The sequence below is a fragment of the Pituophis catenifer genome, unplaced genomic scaffold (assembly GCF_029215685.1).
Source record: "Pituophis catenifer annectens isolate HBS135680 unplaced genomic scaffold, rPitCat1.0.hap2 SCAF_3, whole genome shotgun sequence".
Classification (NCBI taxonomy): Eukaryota; Metazoa; Chordata; class Lepidosauria; order Squamata; family Colubridae; genus Pituophis; species Pituophis catenifer.
In genome coordinates this window covers 194,383,027-194,407,351 of record NW_027256883.1, presented here as the reverse complement: position 1 = coordinate 194,407,351, position 24,325 = coordinate 194,383,027, and the positions used below count along the sequence as shown (strand labels likewise).

Below are 24,325 nucleotides of genomic sequence, written 5' to 3'. Positions count from 1 at the left end.
GTCAGCTTTAGGAAGCTGGAAATGAAAGATGAACCTTGAATTATTCATCATTCAGGAACCATACAATGATCTCTTCATAGTCTCTATCTCAACTCTGCATAAATGTTCAGAGTTGAAATATGTATTAAGATAAACACCATCCTTAACTATTGTATGCTCAGGGAAAAAACCCAATGGCTTACTATATAAGAATTTCCAACCAGGTCATTATATATTGCTGAAGGCTGATACCAAATCCAGCTTTGCAAAAGTAGGTATCAGATTCCTAATTTATTAGAAATGAAATTCTGTATCTGGACTGATATCTGACTCTAATAACCAGAGTTTCTAAGTATTTAGGAAACCTGGGCTTCTAACTGATGATCCATGTCAAACAATATAACACTAATTAAAATAAAGGTGCTAATACATTAGAAATATTTGTAGTCTCCTGACTGCAAGCATTCAGATCTGAAACAGATATAAGAAAAAATATATCCAGAAATGAGTAAAAAACCCGGACCTTGGAGAAGATGAACTTCAACAGAAAGTCCATTAGAAAAAAACAAAATTAGAAATATGAAGACAGGAATAAGAACCATTGGAGAACCTTCAGTTTAAGTTTATGTGTGCCAAAGTATCTTGGAGGAAGTCATGTCTGTGGTCTTTTCTCACCAATGAAAGCCAAGTATTAAGAATACTTCTTGCTTTTTTCATTGATCCCTCAAGGAGCGCAATAGGACTTGGGCCATCATATCATCTTCATCAGCATCATAATCCTAAAAATAGAAGACATAAATATGTATCCGTGAGTGGACCAATTTTGCCTAATCCAGGGACCGATCACAGCTGCTTGGCTGGAGTAGCATGAAAGACAAACAAAAGAACAGGTGCTTTACCTGAGCTTCTGTCATCAATTTATTATCTAAATAAAAGTTTAGAAAGGCTCAGGGCCTAGCTCCCTAGCTGCTTTTTATATTGAATGAATTATGACAAGACATATTTTTAAAAAGCAGCGTGTTTTCAAATTGGTAGGACAAGACTAATCAGAAATTATAAAAAATATTTTGCTGCTCTAGGTTTTTGTACAATAGACTAAAAACCCAATTATAACTTACCACAAACGTATCATATGAAAACTGATGGCGTCGCTGAAGATGTTCCATGAAGTTAGCACTTCTGTAGTGTGGATCTCCCCAGGGCATTGACGCACAGATTGGGCAAACCTGGAAAAGTTGGCAAAAAATTACCCTTCAGTTTTTGTAGTATCTCATTGCCATGCATTCTAAACTATGTCCATCAGCAAGGAGGCTACAGAAGACCCTTAGATTAAAAGAAGTTCTGCCCTTGAAAGTAATGCTAAATTCTCCCAATATTAACTCCATTTTTCCTCAGGATGTTGCATTATAAAGATTCAAAACTTGCAGAATGCTCCATTTCTTCTCCAGACTACCCGTATATGAGCTGGCCACTCCAAGGGAGGGACAAATAATATTTTCAGAAAATCAACAATGACTCCTGAAATGGAGAAACAGATGTAGTCCAAAAGAAAAAGAGCTTTCTAGAGTCCTCAGAAAGTTCTATCCCTGAATTGTAAGTTTTATACATTCCTCACTCATTTTCATCAGGCACAAAGATATTATGAACTATCTTCTCTTATCTCATTGAATATTCCCAAATAAGTATTTGGGTGGCCAATTTCCTAAATGTTTCTTGAAATAAAGATCAACATATTTAGCAAATCATGTTGCTCCTTTGTCAATATATTTAGGGTTTTGAATTCATTTTACAAGAATAAAAATTTTGCTTTGAGATTATTAATCCCCTGCTTGAACGGCTTCAAATGTTTGAATATTTCCATATGGTTTAAAAAAACACCTTTATCATTAAAAAGACTAAAACATAACTCAAGAAAATCTTTGAAACAATAACCTAATTTCCCTAATGCCCAATTTTTCCTAGGAAGGCACGGTCTGGTTTTTGGCCTATAAATGATATGACTGGTAATGTTATGACATTGCCAGAGAAAGGGGCCATTTTTAAAAATCTGTTCTTGGATGTATGGATTTTTAAGGCTGAAAATGGATGCCTTAAAAACTTACAGAGGCTGCTCATAGTAATTTTGTCACTTAACCCCACCAAATCTTAAAATGTTGGCTTGATTTGAGGGAGGATTAGAAGATTCTATGGAGTGAAATGGCTACCTTAAATCTTTGCAAAGTTTAAGGCATCTGTTTCACTTCTTAGAGTTCCCCAAAGCAAAAAAGGTTGAACTTTTTAGTGCTAACCAACTTTAGGGAGCACAAATGTGATGCTTGGGGACCAAATGCAACCTGTGGATTGCTCATCTCTGAGTCAGACTATGCCATGAAAAAAGCATTAATTACCACTCGCTTTGTATCGTTGCTATGATAGCTTTTGCAGTGTTCTACCAGTCCTTCTTGGTCCAGGTTTTTTTCACTACAATAAGGGCAAGGAAATGTAAATCTATTGGGGACACTCCTGCAGGAATACAGAAAAAAAGGCATTTACGTTTTAGGGAAAAAGTACATAAAACAAAACATTGAAGAACAACTGGTGAATACATCAAAAGTTTTTTTCATTGCTGTATAAGATTACTGTTTCTTAGTTTGATCACAGCAAAAGTTAACTTGTCTGAGAAAAGAGGACTGATGACAATTATGATAAGAAGTCTTTCACAAACAGATTTAGGCTTCTCTCACTCCCACCCCCATGTGAGCCTGATACAGAAAAAGACTTAAAGTGAGCAATGGCTATATAAAATTTCTCAAGTTGTTCACAAAAGCAATTAACTCATACCTTACATAGAATTCTGGATTACAGGTGTTAAAAATTAGAGGTTCTTTTGGAGGAACACTTTCAGTATTAAACCTAATGGTCTTGTATAAACTTACAAAGGGAAAAACAGCAAGTAGGCCATGAATTACAAGGTAGTAAATTTGGGAGGGAATTCTGGCCGTATCAGATGATTGCATATCAGAAATGCAATCATCAAACCACTTCCCATCTTTTGTTGCTATTCAAATGAAGAGTGGTTGGCAGTAAGGTTTCATGTGGGGAAAAAGAAGAAACACATATCCCTTACTTACAGCAGATTTCTCTCTAGTCATTTGTTCAAGATAAATACTAGCACACAATTTAAACTTTCTAAACAGGCATGCTGTAATTCACCAAGATTACCTGGTATTCTGTAATGGTTCTTTAGTCACAGCTTTAACACCTTCCATTATGTAATTCTGATACTTCGAACAAGCAGCTGCATGACTTCGCAGCTTTGAAAGATACATCTGTACAGAAAATATAACAAAATATTCACTTTTCATCATGTTCTTTAACTTAAACCCGAAGTATAACATCAATTTATCTGATTTAAATTTTGCACTGTAACAGGATCTCAATAATAATGCAACATGTTATAAGTGAATGTCCAAAAAATTATGGTACATGTTTTAATGTTCTTCAATTTTTATTATGTCTGCTTGCTTTTAATATTTTTTTAAAATAATTCTGTACTCAGAAAGCAGTAAATAATTCTCAAATCACATAATCCCCACTGAATTTTCCATATGTAATTTGCTTTAAAAATATTTAAACAATTTTTGATCTATCAATTTTTTTCAGAGAATATTAATATTTACAAGTAAAAACTAAGATATTCACAGTATCTCAATATATTTACAAATATTCAATGCCATGTAGACTTACATTTATAAGTTTAGAAATATAGGCGTAAATCTAAAATTTGTATTAGACACTGAATCAAAATTGCTGATATCATATATAGCCAAATAAGCTATGAATTCCCACAAAGTTAATAGAGTAGGGTACAGCATATTAAGCATGCCTGTTATTTCCTGAACTGAAATTTATTAACTGAACTTTTAATTGCAAAACTCTTTACGACGGTTGCTTCATGGAATAAGGCAATATCAAAATGTAATACTACTCATGAAAGAACATTAGCTCAAAACAGCCACAAAAGTATTAACTTCTATCAGCTGCTTTGGAGGAGAAAAAAAAACAGAAACCAGCATGTTTCTGGGCATCACAACTTGAAAAGGACTGTAACAACCTGTAACAAATGGAAATAAGCTCAAAATAGGTAAAGAATCTGAAAATCAAGTCCTACAAAGTGCAGTTAAAGAAATTGGGAAGAGCCAGCTGAGGTTATATATAACAGCAATCTGAAAATTAGCTGACATTTAGAAAAGTAATGGACAGTCTCTGTTGTCAAGAGGACAGAAACAGAATTAGACAAAAAAAAATCCAAGGAAGTTTGTTCATGCTACATATGAGGAGAAACTTCTGACTACATAAACTATTACTGGAAAAAGCTGCCATATTAAGTCTATTAATTTTCACTGAAGGTTTCTTCTGTCAGAGATGCTATAATGGATCCTGCATTAGGTCAGGGTTTGGATGAAAGGTCTTCTAAGGTCATTTCCATGATTCTATGATTCCTTAAAAATGTCACATTGACATACATTTTACATTAAGTTAGTTAAAAAAACATATCTAAGGGTACATTAGACCAATACTTTCTATTAACATTTCATTTCTTAAAGAAAAACAGCAAAAAGTGACATGAGGATTTGCATAGTTTTCATCATTTTCACAGTGGTGTTGGCAAGCACAACCACAACTGTCTGTTTTGGCAAGGTCTACTGATTCTTTATTGTTTATATAACTGATTGGTCTTATGATAAGCTCTGGAAATTGTTATTTCCAATACTCTAGTAGAGGCAATGGAAAAAATTAAGTCCCCTTTTGGAATTTCTTTCAAAGATTTGAATTGGCTCTTCCCCATCCCACAATCTTTTTTGAATTCTGTAACAACAACAATTGCTTATCAGGACAGAGTATCACTATATTTATTTGTATCTATATTCATTCTATGTAGGTAGTAATAAATATAGCTTAGTTTTTCATACTTTTTGATTGCAGCCATTGCAAGTAGCCTCTGTCATTTCAATTTGCTTTTCCAAATCCAGAGCTCTGCTGCCATTAGATAGGGTACTGCGACAAACTCCACAAACAGGTTTTTTAGGCTTAAGACATTCTTGAATGCATGGCGTGCAAAAGCTAACACAGAAAAAAAAATAATATATGAACTTTCATTTATTAAAAATACAGGCATGTACTAATTCCCTTCTACTTCCCCCCCCCCATAAATTAAAATATTTGATAAGCATACCTCAACAATGTATCAATGCATCACAATGTAATCTTAAATGAAAAAAAAATCTTATACCAAATTACTATTTTAAGTATCCAGAAAATTTGCTTGCAGCTTCATTAATGAGAGTGGTATACTTAACTGTGCAGTGTATGTGCACTGTAAAATAGAAATACGTTCAAAGATGAAATCTTGTTACAATAGTATTATACATAGCAAGAATTGAATCCTGTTTTTTTAGCAGTATTTTTAAACAAAATAGCTCAGCATAAACTTCATTAAGAAAGCATATATCTAACAGGGTTTGAAGTAGAAACTTCCATGCTGGTACTGCAATAGAGGTTATCTTCTAATCCACCCAGTAACCAAGTTCAGAGACAATTACAAAGCCATAAATGTTAAAACATTGCAAATGAATATAATTAAATAACCAGGTAAGGAAAGATAAAATAAATATATGCCACAATCCCAGTATACCTAAAACATCTTACATCAGATTATAGCTGAGAAGAGAATGTTACAGTTCTGAAGTACCTGAGGTTATATCATTTGGATGCAATTTAGAAATTACCAATAAAGATGAAAGTTATCTTAGAAAATGATTCTGTTGCAGAATTAGGCAAAGTTCTGAGCACAATATTAATGTATAGCTGATAATATCTGACGAAGAAACTCCACCTGCTAGATTTTTCGGGGGATGCACTATGGCCTTAAGGATGCACAATCTAGGGTAGTTCAATGGCTTGTGGACATAGACTTGCAATATCTAAGAACTAGAACTAATAAAACTTGCTCTCCTTTGATCTTCAGCCAATTTAACAATTACGGACTGAGGATGGCCTCATATTTTTATACCTTAACCATCCCTAAGTATAGAAGAGTCTTCTCCCTTGCTCGTTTCAACGTCTTGCCCTCAGCATTGCTGGATGGACAATTCAAGAGGCTCCCGATAAGTGAGCGGTTATGCTCCTGTGATAGAGTTGAGGTTGAAACTGTGGAGCATGTTCTTTTATACTGCCCTATGTATAACACAGACAGGACTAAATTACTGTCTCTCTTTGGATCCAATGCTAGTAATTTGACCTTATACTGTTTAGGGGATGGCTCCTCACACATTACTTTTCAGGTTTCTAAATTTTTTAAAGAGCTGTAACTATTAGAGGAGAACGATGTAATTCCTCTCAGCCAAGGCTTCTGGTAGCCAACTGTGTATGATGTTACTTTCCTCACGTTCTTTTGCAATTATATTTGTATTTTGGTCTGAGACCGCAAATAAAAGTTATTATTTGATAATATACGACATTCAAATTTTGAAGGCCTGGAACAAGATGTAGTTTCCAACCTATCACATCCAAAATATTTATAACCATGACCATACTGTACGCACATTAACAAAAAAAGTTGCATACAGGTGGAAGATAAAACAATACTTACCTCAACTGGCAGCTGGTCATTACCAAAGGTGTAAAAATAGATGCCACCTCTTTGAAAGATTCACGTCATCATCCTCTCAGGAATATACCCTGTTTCCCCCAAAATAAGACATCTCCTGATAATAAGCCCAATCGGGCTTTTTGATAGAATGGCAATAAGGCCAAGCGCTTATTTCAGGGTTCAAGAAAATATAAGACAGGGTCTTATTTTCGGGGAAACACGGTACAAGGTTGAACTTACAGATAGCCCTTGACTTACAACAGTCCATTTAGTGACCAAAGTTACAAGAGCACTGAAAAATATGACTTATGACAATTTTTCATAGTTACGACCTTTGCTGCATCCCCATGATCATGTGACCAAAATTCAGATGCTTGGCAACTGGTTCATATTTATGACCTGTAATGTGTCCCAGGGTCATGCGATCTTTTGACAAACAAAGTCAATGGGGAAATCACATTCACTTAACAATCGGGTTACTAACTTAATCAACTGCAGTGATTCATTTAACAACTGAGGCAAGAAAAGTCATAAAATAGGGCAAAACTCACTTAACAAATGTTTCACTGAACAACATAAATTGTGGGCTCAATTGTGGTCTTAAATCGAGGACTATCTGTAACTGTCTTGTCAGTTCCTAAATGCTTAATAACCTAGTCTAGGCTCTGCCTATCAGTTCTGCCTTAATGAACAAAATATGCAAAAAGCTCTTGCTTAGATAAAATAGGATAAATCCAAAACTAGTACTACTTATTTTACTTTACTTCTTTCAAACTTATTTTACTTTACTTCTTTCAAACTTTACTTCTTTCAAACTTTGGCCATTCTAATTCCAAGGCTCCATTACAAATAAGAATTATATAGCAAATTCATCATCTGTTCTTGTTATTTCTATCGCCAAAGAATCTTAAATAGACTCTATTTAATCAATATAATATCTTTTTTATGCTTTATCTAAATTACATTTGGTCACACCTAAATCAAAGGGAGATATGAGAGCTTTTACTTTTCCTTTCATTTTAAATGTCTTTTCATTGGGATTTTGTCTCCCAAGAGAGATAAATTGTATTTAGCTTCCTGCAGACTTATTTGCTGTATCTTTCCTGTTCCTAATGGCGAACAATGGAAGCCTCAGCAAGATGTAAACAGAAAATGAGCATTTTGAATGAACAGGTTTTGAGAGGCATAATGAACAGATAAACCAAAACTCTTACACCCTCACGTATGATTATGAGCTAAAGTAAAAATTAGCAGAAAGAAATGCCCCACTGAAATGCGTCTCAAATTTATTCAATCGTTTTGTTCTCTAACCCATTTTTATCTCAAAAAAGTGTCAATTACAGAATTTCAGTGGAGCGACCCCAAAGACTGGACTCCTTCACTTTTAAAACTTTTGCACAGAAATTCTGGTTAAAAACAAAACATTACTGGCTGTGCTTAAAAGATTGCATGAGCAAAAAATCCCTCCTACCTAGCCACTAAGAGTCAGGCTTCCCTTCGATTCTGCCCACAAGCTCATTTCACTTTCGTTTTACGAAAACTGTATTAATAGCTCTGCCCCCGCAACCAACCGGCTGCGATTCTTGAAAGTTCGGGTGGCTTTACAGTAATATCTAGAGAGAGATAAACGGGCTGCAATGAGTTAAAATTTTGCACAGCTGATCGTTTTATTACCCAAGTTGATAAAAAGAAAAAGTTTAAACATAAGGGGAAGGAGCAAAACCAAAACCGGGACCATCCGGTTAGAAAAACGTAGAGGATCGATTTAAAATTGCTCTGGTTTTAAGGGGCTTTTTATAACACTTCCCCCACCCCCCCGGCCTAGCTCTTCCTAGACCCGATGAACTTCCACCCACCCCAACCAGCAAGCCTAAAATGCTAGGATGTGGACGATGGGGACTGAGGTCCATGTATTGGGAGAATACCAGGCTGGGGGTAAAGTTTTCCCAGCCGTTTTGTTCCTCAGACAAGCGAGCTCCCGGACTCAACCTCAATTCCGACCGGCCACTCTCCGTTGCCATGGTTACCCAGTTATCTCACACGACCTCTCTTGAGGTGGCCTGGCTTCCGCCTCTTCTTCTTACTCACATATGACCGCACGGCGCTCGCACGGGGCTCTCAAACACCTCCAGGCACACCGGGCAAGTGAAACGAGAAAGCGGGTCCACTCGCTCCCCCGTCGCTCCCTCCGGCAACCGAGCACCGGCCTCGGCCAACGCCATCTTCCAGAATGACTTCCGCGAAGCCACTCTGGCAGCCTCACAGAAGAACTACCGCGAAACTACAGACGACGACGGCGGCCTAAAAGGGCCGATCTAGTTCGGCCCCGCCCATCACGCGCGACAGCGGACAAGTGCGCAGGCGCGCGCGTAGGAGCGCGCGTTTGATGTCAAGGCGGAGGTTGGGGAGAGCGACGCGCGGGTGGTTAGAAAATCAAGGCAGGCTAAAAGCTGGAGGGCGGGGGGGGGGAAGAAAAATATCGAAGTGGGTCACGTGATATAGAGATGCGAACCTTGTAAGATAGAACGGACTGAGAGGATCTAAACCCGATTCGGTGAGCTGCTCCGTGTCATATATGTGGGTATATGCATCATTTTGTATTTATTTATTTTGCCATGTTTATGTAGTGTACTTTGGAGGTGGAGATCCTTTGAGAGCTGTATGCAATGAAATTTCATTTTAATGTATGCCAATTAGCGTTCGTTCAAAATGACAAAGTTACTCTAAATTATTCTGAATTAGCAAAACTAATTAGCTCATTCAACAAACCATGATAAACTTTAGCGGGATGCGATAAGAGCAAAATTCAACCACTTAATAGTAGGATCCTTGATTAAGCAACAGGCAAACATACAAAACAAGACCAACAACTTATCACGACTGTCTCTCTATGTGAAAGAGGTAGGTAGTGGTAGAACCCCAAGGGACCTATAGGCTACAGGTGGTAAGTCAAGCAGAGGAGACATTCAAGAGTTACAACGTGGATGATTCAAAGCAACCAAGTGGATCAGAATGGCACATACATCCTAGGCCACTAATCACAGGTATTGAGGTTGAGTCGGAGCTCACTTATATGACGAACAAAGCAGGTGGAAAAACTTTACTCCAGCCATATATTCCCCCATTGCATTGGACCTCTTTTCCCATCTTCCACATCTAGCAGGGGCTTTGCTGGTTGGGATTGGTGGAAGTTCAGCATGTCTAGAAAGAAATATGCAGGGGACAAGGGTAAAAGCCCCTTAAAAACGGAACAATTTTTCACAGTATTAAAATGCTAAAATGGACTTACCTCTCTTTGGATGTTCTTAGAAATTATCTAAATATTCAACATTTGTCTTTGGCCTCAGGGAAAACAGCACTTAAAATATCCAAAAAGGGTTGTTGAATGTTTTCTTGATATCAACTTAAGAGATGGATAATGTGTTAATATTTTACTTATGTTGTTACTCATGTGTAGTATTTTGTGCAGATTGGTAAAATCAATCTGTCAATTGATCTAAGGATTAAGTTTTCTGTACCTTATGATGCAAGAAGATAATATAAACATTGATGACATTGCTTTCTCACATTTTTCATTTATGTAACAATTTTGATTGCATTGAAACAAATATATCTTATTTTCTCCCCAAGTTCAGCTGTTGCCTCTGAACTATTAAGGATAAACTACAAATATTGAAATTTAGGTTGAGAAACCAACATTTATTATTTATTTATTTATTTATTATATTTCTATACCGCCTTTCTCCCGTAGGACTCAAGGCGGTGTACAGTCAAGAAAAATATAGACACACAAACATCATAAAATTGCTAATTAAAATTATTACTTAGTTTGGTCAATTAAATAAAACCCAGAATTAGATAACATTTAAAAAATCATTCACATGTTCGTATGTTTAGTTCGTATGTTGACTGTCAGTCAATCATTGCTCAATCCAAGCTAGTAAATGCCTAAGTGTAAGAAACATCAGTATTACTCTATCAAGCTGGCCTCTCACTGAATATTTCCAGTGCTCTAAGAATCAAACAGCCCTCCTTCCACATACTCATACATTTGTCCACATGTATTTGTGTACATTTCTCTAGTGGTTTGCAAAATAATCCTTTTGACAGAACAGTTGCAAGGGTGACTGATTAAGACCATTACCAAAGACACTGAGGAATGTAAAAAGCATTCTATTCACCATGATTCCAGAACAGGACTGAAGAGAGGGGCATTCTAACCAGTACTGCAAAGTGAGTGCATCCCAAGAGCATTCCCTAGCAGCAGAATTGCATTTGAGAATTTCTCCCTTTCACAAATATAAGGTTACCGTACGTTAAAAATACCATATGCATACAACTATATAATTGCATTATATAGTTATGCATTATCTATTTTTCTCTTAATTTGTACAACCTTCAACTTTAATTCAGAGTGGTTTCACACAGTTAATATTGTTGGCTTGTTTCTGATTCAACACTATCCCTTATCATAAGTGCAAACTATGATATTAAAAAAACAACAAAATATGCATTGACACAAACCTGTATTTTCATGGTTGCATCCCAACATCAGATGGAAGTACATAAAACCTTGCACTGTAATATCACAATGCGCATTTCTGTCATTCATCCCCACCAGTAGCTCAAAAGCATAGCCCAGTGATCCCTAAAGTGATAGAAAGTTTTCCTCATTACAATTATTTTGCAAAAAGTTGACTGGATGACTCCAGAAGACAGTGTAAGCTGCTACCACAGAAATAACTTTTTCTGAAAGGGCATCCATGTTATCTTTTTTCATAGAAAAAATGGCAAGGGTCTTGCAGACCTTCACCAACTTTTTTTCCATCTTGGTACTACTATTAGATGTTGGGCTGCAATTCTCAAGACAGCTGGAGCACCAAATTGGAGAAGACCACAGAAAGTGAGTTGGGTGTCCCAGAAAGAATCCCTTTTTAACTGGCCATTCTAGCTAGAGTGGCTTGAAAACTGAAATTCTTATCTGCACCTCTTATAGGACGATTTAGGAAGCTCTCAGGAACGTAGGCGACAATGCATTCTTACTTGTCTTGGATAAGTTTCCATCCGTTCAGTTTGGAAAGCAGGCAAATATACAGCAGAGCGAGCACATATGGGAAAAATCATACGCATGCGCCTTGCACGCGCGTCATCCGTGTCAGTACCTCCGCGAGCCCTGGGAAATTGCGCCTGCGCTCTCGGCAAATAGGCATCGGGCAAGACGCGAAGACGAATCCCATTTCCGGGTAGAAGGCGAGGGGGGCAGGAGAGAGAGAGAGAGAGAGAAAGCAGAAGAGATTGTTCTTCCGGGTCATGAGTTGTCTTCCGGTCTGGCCAGTGTCGAAGGCGGCTGCTGGTCGGTGGTTTTAGGTGGGCTGCTGCTGCTGCCGGTTCCCCGCACTTCGCATGGTGGGAGAAGCGAAGAGTCGGTGGGCGCGAAGCGAAGAGGGAGGACGGAGGCTCAGCTAAGCAGGAGATCGGGTCCTGGGCTTTACTCGTAGACGTCGGGTAGGTTCGCCTTGAGCGTCATTGGTTTGTGGCTGCTGGTTGGTTTGGCTCCCCGCATCCCTATGGAAGAGAATTACTCCTCCTCAGCTGCCCAGCGCTGAGAGGTCCAGAAAGTGGGGGGGGGAGGGTCTGGTGGGCCAGGGAATAAATACAATATGGGCTCCCCTTCTGAGTTTCCTAGTCGCTCTTTTGGGTTTTACAGAGATTGCAACTAAAAAGGGAGACCGAGACCCACTAGAGATGCCGGGTGAAAAGCATTGCTTGCCATATGTAATAGCTGCAACTTCTATGTGTGATGTAGGTGGAGGTCCTTAAATATTTATTTATTTATTTATTTATTGGTTTGATTTATATCCCCCCCCCACCCCAAGCGGTGTTCTTTTTTATACAAAGTCAGCTTATTGCCCCCACAATCCGGGTCCTCATTTTACCTACCTCGAAAGGATGGAAGGCTGAGTCAACCTTGAGCCTGGTGAGATTTGGACTTGCAGTAATTGCAGGCAGCTGGCAGCTAAGTGCTACTTAACAGCACTTTAAGTGCTGCACCACCAAGGCTCCTGAAATATTCCTGAAATAAGGGAGCCCTTTTTTCGCGTGGATTCCTAATCACAATTTCCATTGTTTGGTTTTGATTCAGTGCTTGGAGGCCGGATGAGTAAAGATCTCTCTCTCTCTCTCTGCAGCTAATAAACTCTTCATAACATGTTCACACTGGTGCAATAGGACTGGGTGGTTTTGTTAATATGATTTATTGGGTTAGGGATTTTCTGTCTTCACTGTGAGTTGTGTTGAGTGGGGTGCACTAAGGGAGTTCAACCAATCTCATTGTACATCCGTTGTGCGCTGACAAAGATTTGAAATATGAAATGCATTAAAAAGGGTCTTCCATTATTATTTTGTGCAGCGTTATATTGGGGAAAAGTGTATGTTTCTTCTTGAATGAGGAATGTCTTGCTACCTTTTCAAATGTTTTGGCGTTGGTAAGAATGGCTTTACATTGCATTCATTCAGTCTACTCTTTGAACGCCCCGTGGACCATCCAAAAAAACTTTAAGGACTTGTCCAGACAGTTATCAGGAGTCAGTATAATACTTTTTCTTTCCAAATAATAATCGGCTCTGGTTACTAGCTTTTTTGCAATCAGCCAGGATTGCTCTGCCATCTGTTGTGCTATGATTAGTGTTAGACAAGTTGTTAATTGGTTTATTTTTTTAGAATATAGTTGGATGATGAGAAACAAATTCTAAAGTATTGTAAGAAAGTTATAGTTGCAGCAGAACAATGGTGGAATGGATTTATCACTCTTCTAAGTGTGTGTTTCTGAACTTCTCAAATGCAACTTGGTGTTGGATCATAAAATGCTATATTAACACTGATCTGATCCATCAGTACTCTAGCTAAAAGTAAATTCCCCCTTGAGTTATGTTTAACTTCTGTTGACAATGGTCATGGCCCTGTAATTTTGATGGCAACAGTTAAGAAATTGTTTTCTATAATCCCCTTTTGTGATTGTTTTTTCAGATTTCCACCTTAGCCTAATAATTTGGGCATTATTATAAATATGAATTGTATATTATTTCAGAATAATTACACTAAGACAAAGAGTGAAATTAAGAAGATGTTAAGAGGGGAGAAATTAAAATTGTCACTGTTAGGAAGAATTTCTGTGATAAAAATAAATGTTTTGCCTTGAATAGCGTTTCTTTTCAGACAGTACCCATTTGAAAATGAAGGTGCTCTTGTACATTCAAGCATGTGTGTGTGTGTGTGTGTGTGTGTGTGTAAATGTCTGTGGCAAGTTAAATACAAAGTGTTATAATATGCAAAGGAAAGAGGACAATTGTGTTTACTAGATTTGAAATTGTGTTTTGCAGCCTGGTGTTTTGTCTGGATGAAAGAATGGGTGTTGCTGAGAATAAGACTTTTAGAATCACACTAATAAACCTAGGCAGCACATTCTTCATGTGTTTTTCTCTCATACTCCCTCTCTTTTCCTTTATATGCTGATATTTGTGAACAATTGACAAAGAAATACATTTTTTTAAAAAATAGAAAAAGTTATATAAGGAATTCAAAATATTGTTACTGTGGGAAGTATCATGAGTTTGCCAGTTTTCCACAGACATTTACTAAACTTTAATTAAATGAATTTGAAATGCATTTAAAATGCTATCCTTCTAACTGGGTGAAAAATAGATAAAGGTTAGAGAAAAGCACTTGTTTGGCAAGCAACATTTCTTAATGGGAATTAAATATTTGAAGTGGTTGCATAGTATTGAAGACAACATCAAAAATTCTCTTTTGTGGGTGTGTTTATGATCTGGGAGGGGAAAACTTTCTAGTGTCTTTTAAACTTATTGAGTAATCCTATTGTGATCAGTTTCACATTTCTGCCCAGTGGTAGAGACATTAGAGATGATATATCTGGATCATGATAAGTCTAGAGATTGTAGATGAAAAGTTAGATTTAAAAAAAATACAGGCAATATAAATAAAAGTGTTTATTCAGGATTTTTAATCAGGAGTAAGGTTTTAGTTCTTGAACTAATTCCTATTGAACTTTGTGGGACTTCTGATTGGGTATGATAAAATTGCCTCACCTATGATAAAAACCAGTCACGATCTAGTAATAATCAAAAATAGAACAATTCAGATTAAATAAGATTTGAACTATAGACTTTTTGAATGTTAGAAAGTCTGTCTTGATCCTTTAAAACATTATACTGCACTACTGTACTTCTCACTGTTGTTATTTCATAATGTAGTTCCCCTACCCTTCCCTTCCTTTTCACGTGGTATGGGATGCTGAGGCCCAAAAGCACTGTTTTTCTGTCATTGGGCTGACCTTCTGGAATGGTTCCGTCTTGAGAAATGCATTTGGCCCCAACTCTAGTCACCTTCCAGAATCTTCTGAAAACACCTTTTCCGGGGGATGTTTTAAGGCTCATGCAATCTGGATTGTATGCTAATTCATGTTTTACTGTATTTTTTATTTGTATTGCTATTGTTTTCACATTGCCAGTTATTGGGAGTCTGTATACAATTGCAGCAGGATATCAGTGTGATAATCTTTCAGAATCACCTGCAATTTAATTATAATCATATGACATTTGTGAGTTGTATCACAACTGTGGTCTAACCTGATACCTTTTCACTTAGCAGTGATCACACTGAAGGCAATGGGATTTGCTTCCAATAAAAGGTTGGGAAAGGATTACAATTTTTATGGGTGGTTGAATTTTTTTCTTTCTAAATGGCTTTTAAGATGTAATCGTTCTTTTTGTAGGTGCGGTCAGGTAAACTATGTTTGCAAAAGACTTAATGATTGCTATATATAAAGCTATTAGCTAGTATCTACTATCCGATAAGCATATATTTAGGTGGTGGTGGTTTTTTTTACACAGCATTGGTATTTTAAATATTGGCAGTTCTGTATTGTACCACACAACATTTTTTCATGTTAAAGAGTTCTTAGAAACCAGGATCCCAAACAATATTTCTTAAAAACAATGTACATGGGGATTTTCTAAACGAGTAGATGAAGGTGGGGAGAATCAGCATAACAGCTATAATTTTGTTACCCAGCTTAGATTAGCTGCAGCTGTCTGTTTCCCAAAAGAACAAGAAAGGTTTATTGGATTGCTTAAAGATTAGGGATATGAAACACATCTTGTTCATTTTTAATAGATTTCCCCCCCCAATTTTGCAACCTTCAATTCCTCTATATTTTAGAAGTATGAACATTCACCCAGTATAAACATGCACATTTATAAGGACATTTTTATGGAGAGAATTTCCTAATGTATGCGGGTTCATATGCCACTACACACTGCATCACAAAATTCTGACTATGGCACACTGGTATGTTCAATTTGCATAGATAATTGGGAAGTAGAAATTTGTATGCTTGCATCAAAATGACAAATTTTGTATCCATCCCTATTGCAAATAACAATAAAGGTTTTTCCCCGCAGAGTTATGACAATTAGTAAAATACAGTTCAGAATTGACATGCTAAGGACAAACATTTTGAAACCACTATATGCTATATAATTAGTAGGCCTTGTTGCCTTTCTGCAGTATCTTCTCATTCTATTTTCCCGGTATGAAATAAAAATCAGGTATCTTAGTGCAAACAGCAATAGTACCGGAGAACCTGTGCAGTCAAGACTTAGGCCCAGATAAATATTCAGCATTTGTGCTGATTCATGTGAAATACTTTATTCTTTTTTTCTGAAATGAAAGGAATCCTCAGAAAAGCTGTAGTTCTATTGGACAGGAAAAAAAATAGTTGAAAATACTTTTTGATAAAATTTAAATGACACTATGATGTGATTTGTCTTGTTTTTTTCTTTTTCTTTTTAGAATCTACTCCGCTGCTGTCTTACATTCCTGTTGATCAGTGGGCTTCAAGAGAGCCATGAATGAGATGAGGTAGCCGCCCACGAGCGTGCTTAAATCCAACTCCAGATGGATACAAAATACAAAGACGAAGTATTTAGGAAATATGTACAGTTCCATGAATCTAAATTGGATACCTCTGACAGAAAGCAGTGCCCAATTACCAATCTACAAATGGCAGCTTCAGCTTTACTCTGCTTTCCCAAGATTGATCCCTTTTATAGATTCCGGTTAATTAAGTTTTATGAAATTGCTGAAAATTCACTTCGATCCTTGAGAGCTTCAAGTCTGCATTCACTCCAGAATGCATTCAAAGTGCTAGAATCAGTCGGAATTAATCTTTTTCTTTACCCCTGGAAGAAGGAATTCAAAAATATAAAGGTAAGCCTGTACAAATATATCATATTTTGGGATCTAAGTACAGTATGCTTGTATTTCTTGGAAATGTTATGAAGAATCTTCCATAGTGCTTCATAATACAAGGCATTGTGCTATCTATCCTTTTTTGCTGACTTCTTATTTTCTTTGATCTGAAGTCTAAAAAAGGAAATGAAAATGCTTTAAAAATAAGGTGCAAATGAGGAATATAATCTTAAATATGAACATTCGTTTCTCCTGTTCCTTATTTGGCAGAAATATTTCATCAAGGATTTTAAAAAATGGACTACAATACTTTCTCAAGGGAAGCAAAAATGTTTTTATCCCAGATTTTCCTGGTAATGCTGACATTTACATGAAAGTAAAATTGAATGAATGGTATTCTGATCCTGCCATGTAAGGGAGAGATTTAAAAATTCCGGTGGCCCTCTAGATCAGGGGTTCCCAACCCCTGGTCCGTGGATCAGCACTGGGCCGCAGCATGCCAGAAACTGGGCCCCGCAAACAAGTGAAGCAGGTAACACATGAAAACACGCCCCCTCCGGTCCGCAGGAGAACCACTCTACAGAACCGGTCCCTGGTGCCAAAAGGTTGGGGGCGGCTGTTCTACATGCTGACGGGCTTCAATTTCTAGCAATCCCAAACCACCCTTGTTAGTGATGGAGTATCACTGTAAGAAAAGAAGCCTAAAAGGCTTTTATAACACTGAAGTTGATAAACCACCCTAACTTGGGCCCAAGTCTCCAAAATCTAAGCTGATGTTATATTTCTCCTTCTAGTAATACAGGTAATTATTCTTTAGTGAATGTCTTGTTTAGCAATTGTTCTCAGTCTCAATGGTTTAAAAAGTAACTTGATGACCAATCCTTGCATTTATGACCTTTGCAAGTCTATAAGGTAACAGAAAAATGAAATGCAATTATAAGCACCATTGAAGTTTCACTTTGCGACTGCTTTGCTTAGTGATCAAGTTGCTGAGGACCAATTATGGTTGCTAAATGAGGACTACCTATAAAGTTTCAACTCCTCTTGTCAAATGTTCTTTGGAGTTTCAGTGTCTGTTACAGAAAAGCTTCAAGCAACCTTTGATTCTGACCAAAAATAGTACAAGCGAAAAATTAACTGATAATTCATAACTAAAATAAAGGTTTGGCTTCAGTTGGAATCTACTACCCAATTTACCAAATACTAAAGTTGATTATCGTATTCTTGATATTGATGTACTGTGATAGAAATTAATATGGCTTAATATTAATTTGATATTAAGTTTATGTTGGATGGTTTATCAATAGAATTCTTTTGGATAGTGTCCAAGAAGTCTTTATAATCTAAGACATCTCTTGAATTTTTATATATATATAAGAAGTTCAAAAGTAAGTTTTGACTTCATTAATTATATGTATAAATATTTTCTCTTCCCTATTTTTAGACTTATACAGGCCCTTTTGTTTATTACGTAAAGTCTACATTATCTGATGAAGATATAAAACAGATATTAAACTTGATGGGATACGTTCAAGAACTTGGAACTATTTATAAACTCAAAGATCTGGTTGATACCTTTCAAGTCAAGATGGTATCATTTGAACTGTTTCTGGCCAAAACGGAATGTGAACAGTTGATCGAAATTCACTTGCAGGTGAAGGAAAAAGGTTATTCTGAACTTGACATTGTAAAGGAGAGAAAAAATAGCAACGATGATGTTCGTGGCTGTTCAGATGCCTTGAAACGCCGTGCTGAATGCAAAGAGAATCTAAACACTTCCATGTCACGAATGGTACTTCAGAAATCTGCCAGTGAAAGAGGCTCTAAAGATTATTTCAAACCCAAAGTTAGCAAACCTTCTAAATCAGTGGACACATATGATAATTACTTGGATAGTAAGAAGCCACCTTTGATGGCATCATTGAGTTTCCGGAAAGAGCCCATTTTGGTTGATACTGAAGATGACATAAAAGATGAAATAATCCGACCATCGCCATCCCTCCTAGCCATGTCCAGTTCTCCACATGGATGTACTGAGGAATATTTACCAATTTCATCCCACACCAATGGCATATTAAGAACAGGTATGCCATTTGGTACTTATTATTCCCCTCAAGATGATTTAGATTTATATACCGACCCTGATTCTAGAAGCGTGTTTAAAAGACAAGAGTCCTCTAAACATGATGTGTGGCTGCTGAAAAATGACGCCAATCCAAGTTACCATAAACGTACACATCTAGCCAAAGAGACCTCTTCCCTTAAGTGCCAAAATTGCGGATTGTCTTGCGGCACCTCCATTTGCCAAAAATGTGACAATGTGCTCATCTGCAGACAAGAATATCCAGCAATAAAACAAAGCAACTATTCACTCAAATCACTTTCAGGTGAAAGTACATCCGGATCTTCTGGAAGGGAGAAGCCACAATATATGTTACAGACTCAAGAGCGAGCATCTCACAGTTCGAAATCCAAAGCTTTGGGTTCTTCTCGCTGTGGTTTTTGCAACCGTTCAGGAGCTGCCAACACATGCACTTACTGTTCTAAAGTTTCCTGTGATGCTTGCCTCAATGCTTACTATTACGATCCCTGTTGTCGAAAAAGTGAGGTTCACAGATTCTTGCCAAACAATCAATTAAACTACAAATCAAACCAGCTCTCCCATCTGGTTTATAGATAATTTTTTTTTTTAAAAAAAAATATTTTTTCAGAATTCTTTATTTTGGGGCAAAAGGGCTAAAAACACAAATATGCTGATAAGTATTTTAGCAAACTTTTACGAGAAGAGAAACAGATATGCCCTATTAATAGAATATACAGCATAGGTGCCAATCCCAATGATGTGGTTTTATAAATGTTTATGGTCTAGTTGATGCTGCTACTCTTTTTAGGCAACCTTTAGTTGCTTTTCCATTTAGATGAGGAAGAGAAGCACTTTTTTTTCTTTTTCTTTTCAGAACCAGGCAACCAATTTACTTTCTTTTACTAAAAAAAAAATCATAGCTCTTTCACTGCTGTGTTTGCCTCATTTATGTAACATAGCACCAGAATAATAACTAAAAGGGCAACTTAAGAATCAAGAAGAACATTTTTAGATCATTGTAAAATTGTTTGAAGTTTATACAAAACATTCACATGTATGTTTGCTCTTAGTTCATCCCTTCCACACCCATTTTTTAAAAAAACAAAAATGAAGTTTTACTTACATTTCATGGATTCCAGTAGAGAAATCATGGAGGTGTCATTTTGCGGACTTTCCAAGATTCTCTCTCTCTCTCTCTCAAAAATAGAACATTAAATTTTAAACCGAGTATTTACTTTATTGTCCACATTGCCAAAATAGCCTCTTGTTTGACTGTTCTAGTATTCTAAAGATATCACTTTGTATGTGTTACATTATGCCTGGCGTGCTCTGTTTTCTAATAATCAATGATAATTCTGCACATGTATCAGATTCTTATTTTTACTGTAAATAGTTAATTTGGAAGTAGTTTATTTTAATAAATATATTCAATATGTGGTCTTTTGAATATGGGTAAGATCATGTAATTGAAGTCTCTGGGTTATTTTTTCAAATAACATTTTACTTTGTACTTTATTTGATCTGCAGCGTATTATCATTGTTATACAGACTTGTTCCTAGAAATCAGTTCTTTCTTTATTCCTTTCAAACCAGTTGAAATTTTGATTCCTGAATCAGAAACAGTTGGATACATAACTTCATCTTTCTTTAAACTCAATATTAGAAAGAGTTGAGCACACACACGCACATTTACTTACGCTATCTCTCATTCACACTTCTGGGAGTAAGTTTACGTAAACTCCATACAGCTGCACTCCACTGCAATTTGGTTGTATTAAAACAAAAATGAGTTAAAGCTGTTGCCAGCCATTAAGATTTCTCTACCCTGGAGGTAGATTTAAATGCATAATTTGATCTAGTTCAAAAGTGTATCAAGATGTCACTCTTAACATTTATGTAGCCTTTTGATGCCATTGCATTGATTTCTGAATTTTGTGGAACATTATCCTTGACCTAAAACTGTACATTTTAAAAGCATGGTTGTTGATTCTAGGATTTGTAAGAATATAATCCTTTCACCTTTCATGTCATGAAACTTATACCAACGGCCAGTGGTTACATTATCAGTGTGCAGGGAGGGGTTGGTGGGAAGAAGATTTGCAAGGGTGGGCATGAATTCAAAGGGGATTCAATATTTGTACATTTGCTGACATTTTTTTGGTCATTGACATCTTCAAATGATTGTTAGAGAAAGTTGCCAACAGCAAAATAGTATCAAAACAAGGATACACGCTCAAGAAAATCTGAAAAAAGATGATCAAAATGGCTTTCTACATTCAGTATTTTATTTTAATTTCCCACCAACAAGAAAGCTTAATAGAAATCATTGCTTATGTGAGTTAGTAAGGTTTTCAAAATTATAGATGGGCTTTTATCAGTGTATATTAATATACCTGTAGATACAATGTGTATATAATGTCAGATTTAAAACAATTCTAGTCTTTCTAAAGAATCTGCTTGTATAGTTTATTTTGTTGTATTGAGTTTCTCTCCAACCTTTTAAAGCATCATGGCTGTTATTAGCTGGCTGCTATACTATATAGTTTTTAATTTTCTCTTGTTTGGATACCATGTTGTTATTCACATAACACTAACTACAAACTGTGATGCCACGTAATTTATACAGTGAACCTAGCAGGGATTAACTATTTTGCTTTTAATGAAACAGTCCTATGTATATACTTATCATGAAATACCTGTAGTTCAGAAAAATGTGATACTATGCTAAATATATTTTTATGTGTAACTTACTGTATGAGATTGCTGTGATTGAGATAGTAAAATATATGTTAATTTAAAAATGTAGCAGCTTGGCATCTGATTTGTTAGAACATTAGTTTCTGTAAATTCATTCTCAGAATTTGGGGAGGAGAGGAAATTTAACGTTGGCATGTTTTGTGTGAGAAATATTGTTTGCCTAGCATGTAATAGCTAAGAACTTCCCAGTGCTTAGGCATATTTTTGCCCCAATCTTTGGAAGTTATGCCGCCTTACTACCTCAGGCACACAGTAAAATATTGGTCACAGTGGTAGGACTAGATTTTGAACTTGGCTAACTGATTCCAAACCCAGCTTCAACCACCTTTAAAGACTGAGGGAGGACATTTTAAAAATGGAAATGATTCATTCAACTTGATACTCCTAAAGATAGTGAAAATGCCATCAAGATCACCTAATTTAACATACATTATGAAATATCTGACTGTGATGCTGCTTCTCAGAATAGTCGGGACTAGAACTGCTGTAGTAAAGCCCATTCCAGAATGCTGTAACTTTCCTCCAAGAAGTATTGGAGCAACCAGATGGCTCACATTCTTGAGTCTGCATACAACAAGCCTAACATAAACCCACACTTTGCTTCCCCAGTTATGCACTTTCTCACCTCTTATAACCTTTCAGTCAGAACGTTGCCAAGCACCTTCTCAAGTATTCTTGGCAATTCCCCGAACAGTTTACTCTTGCCAATTTATTTCATATTTATTTTAATTCCACCCAGCCCTTTGCCTGGTCCTTTTCATCTACTTCCAAAGAAAGTGTTTAGTTCCATTAAAATAGTTCTTAGATTTAACCATTATTATTATTATTATTTTGGTCTTTGATTACGTTCTTTGCAACTTTTTTTCACTTATTTTGTAGTTATTTTCTGTAGTTCTGTTCTGAACAGATTACATTCTTTTTTCTTACGTGCACTTTCTATTCAATTCATTGGGAAATAATTGACTTTCCTATAATTAACCTTTTGTTTTGACAGAGGATGTACTGTATTTTTCGGAGTATAAGACGGACCGGAGTATAAGACGCACCTACCTTTTTTGGTGAGGAAAAGAAGAAAAAGAAATCTGCCTCTGCCTCTGCCTCTGCCTCTGAACAATTTTGCCTCCTTGCAGCAAACAGCCTGCTTTCCTTTCGTTTTCGTTTTCAGCATAGCTTGATTAGCACAAGGAAAAAAAAATCTGCTCCAGCAATTTACTTCTTTGCAGCAAGCAGCAGAGCCCTCCGCAAAACAGCTGAGAGCAAATCAGCTGAGAGTCCGGAGGCCGATCCAATCAACTTGTGCTAATTAGGCTGTGCTGAAGCTGAAAGGAGCTGTTTTTTCTTGCTGTTTGCTTGCAAGGAGGTAACTGCTGCGAGGCATAGGCCAAAGGGTGGGGACCAGTGGTGGGCGGGGCTACATTCGGTGTATAAGATCACCTAAATTTTCACCCCCTTTTAGGGGGGAAAAAGGTGCGTCTTATACTCCGAAAAATATGGTATACCTTTCCATCCCCCAGTTCTATTTATTTGTCTTTTCCTTCACTTCTTTCATCTTCCATGTCCCTCCTCCCCATCTACACTTGACACTACTAAGACATGGTTTGTTCTACATTCAGAAAAACTCATTGCCTTTGTATCCTTTCATCACAACCAATAATGCCTTTAATTATACAATATAATTAAATCATGCTTATGCCATGTATTCAAAGCACACTTTTTAAAAATACAGTTGATGCCGACTAACCCTCATTCTTTGTGGGTCTCTAAATGAATCATATCAATCACAGAAACAAAATGTAAGGGTTGAAAGAGATCTTGGAAGTCATCCAATTTACTGCCTATTGTAAGAATCCATCCGTACTACAGCTGCATCAGATATATCCTGTAATCTCGTTTCCATCCATCAGTTCGTATCGCCTGGCAGAATAAATTTTGGTTGTTATTTACATTCATTAACATTTCACAATTTCACTCCAAATTTGTATCCAATGCTTTCATTATCGCCATTAACTTAAAATGTAACATACAATAAGCACACCCAATGGATTCTTTCTGTTGTAGACAGCCACCTCAATCTAGATGTCATCAATTTTTACTTTCTAATATATAATTTATCTATTTGATAATTAAATATAGTCATGAATTCTGCTCTGAGGAAACCAAGGAAACCACCTTCCTTGGTTTCCTCAAGACACATAAAATACAGTATATTTTTGTTTCTTTCATTTCATTTGTTAATTCATGCTCTCCACTTAGATCACATTCCAAATTGTAGTCTTCAATGATATATGGTTTTTCACTAAATGGATCCTTAACTCTGCTGCCCATTGTAGCTTTGATCAATGAAGCTTTTGTTTAACACTTTAATAAGAAAGTTATAGACTAAATTATCAGACCTAGTGTCTTGGCTCCTTCAGTATTCTCTCCTAATGTTAACTCCAGTACCAGTCAGTTTGGGTGCATTTTAATCAGAATGCTATGCTACAAACAAGCAAAACATAGCTTTATCCCAATCAAGTTCACACTATTCCAGGGCTGTCAAACTCACGTTCTCACATTGTCATCATGTGACATATCACGACTTTCCCCCTTTGCTAAAATGGGGGTGG

General features: G+C 36.6%; 2 protein-coding genes across 2 annotated transcripts; one reads left to right on the top strand and one right to left on the bottom strand.

Moving 5' to 3' along the window:
• Positions 1-141: 141 nt before the first annotated feature.
• Positions 142-8,882, bottom strand: RNF114 (ring finger protein 114). The gene is made up of 6 exons (XM_070940044.1): positions 8,699-8,882; positions 4,932-5,082; positions 3,181-3,287; positions 2,367-2,481; positions 1,098-1,205; positions 142-758 (listed from the first exon to the last, which is right to left on the bottom strand). Exons 1-6 carry the CDS (start codon positions 8,830-8,832, stop codon positions 693-695), a joined length of 681 nt encoding a protein of 226 aa, XP_070796145.1. The 5' UTR covers positions 8,833-8,882; the 3' UTR covers positions 142-692.
• Positions 8,883-11,940: 3,058 nt separating this feature from the next.
• Positions 11,941-21,765, top strand: SPATA2 (spermatogenesis associated 2). The gene is made up of 3 exons (XM_070940043.1): positions 11,941-12,115; positions 16,481-16,897; positions 18,324-21,765. The coding sequence occupies exons 2-3, from the start codon at positions 16,586-16,588 to the stop codon at positions 19,557-19,559; spliced, it is 1,548 nt and encodes a 515-aa protein (XP_070796144.1). The 5' UTR covers positions 11,941-12,115; positions 16,481-16,585; the 3' UTR covers positions 19,560-21,765.
• Positions 21,766-24,325: the final 2,560 nt, after the last annotated feature.

Bases quoted from the DNA above. Each gene is read 5' to 3' on its own strand.
- RNF114 (XM_070940044.1), bottom strand. From the start codon at position 8,832: ATGGCGTTGGCCGAGGCCGGTGCTCGGTTGCCGGAGGGAGCGACGGGG. The intron at 5,083-8,698 runs GTGAGTAAGAAG...TTTCTGTGTTAG, and splicing joins CGAGCGCCGTGCGGTCATAT to CTTTTGCACGCCATGCATTC. The intron at 3,288-4,931 runs GTATGAAAAACT...TTTTCTGTACAG, and splicing joins GCAATGGCTGCAATCAAAAA to ATGTATCTTTCAAAGCTGCG.
- SPATA2 (XM_070940043.1), top strand. From the start codon at position 16,586: ATGGATACAAAATACAAAGACGAAGTATTTAGGAAATATGTACAGTTC. The intron at 16,898-18,323 runs GTAAGCCTGTAC...CCCTATTTTTAG, and splicing joins AGGAATTCAAAAATATAAAG to ACTTATACAGGCCCTTTTGT.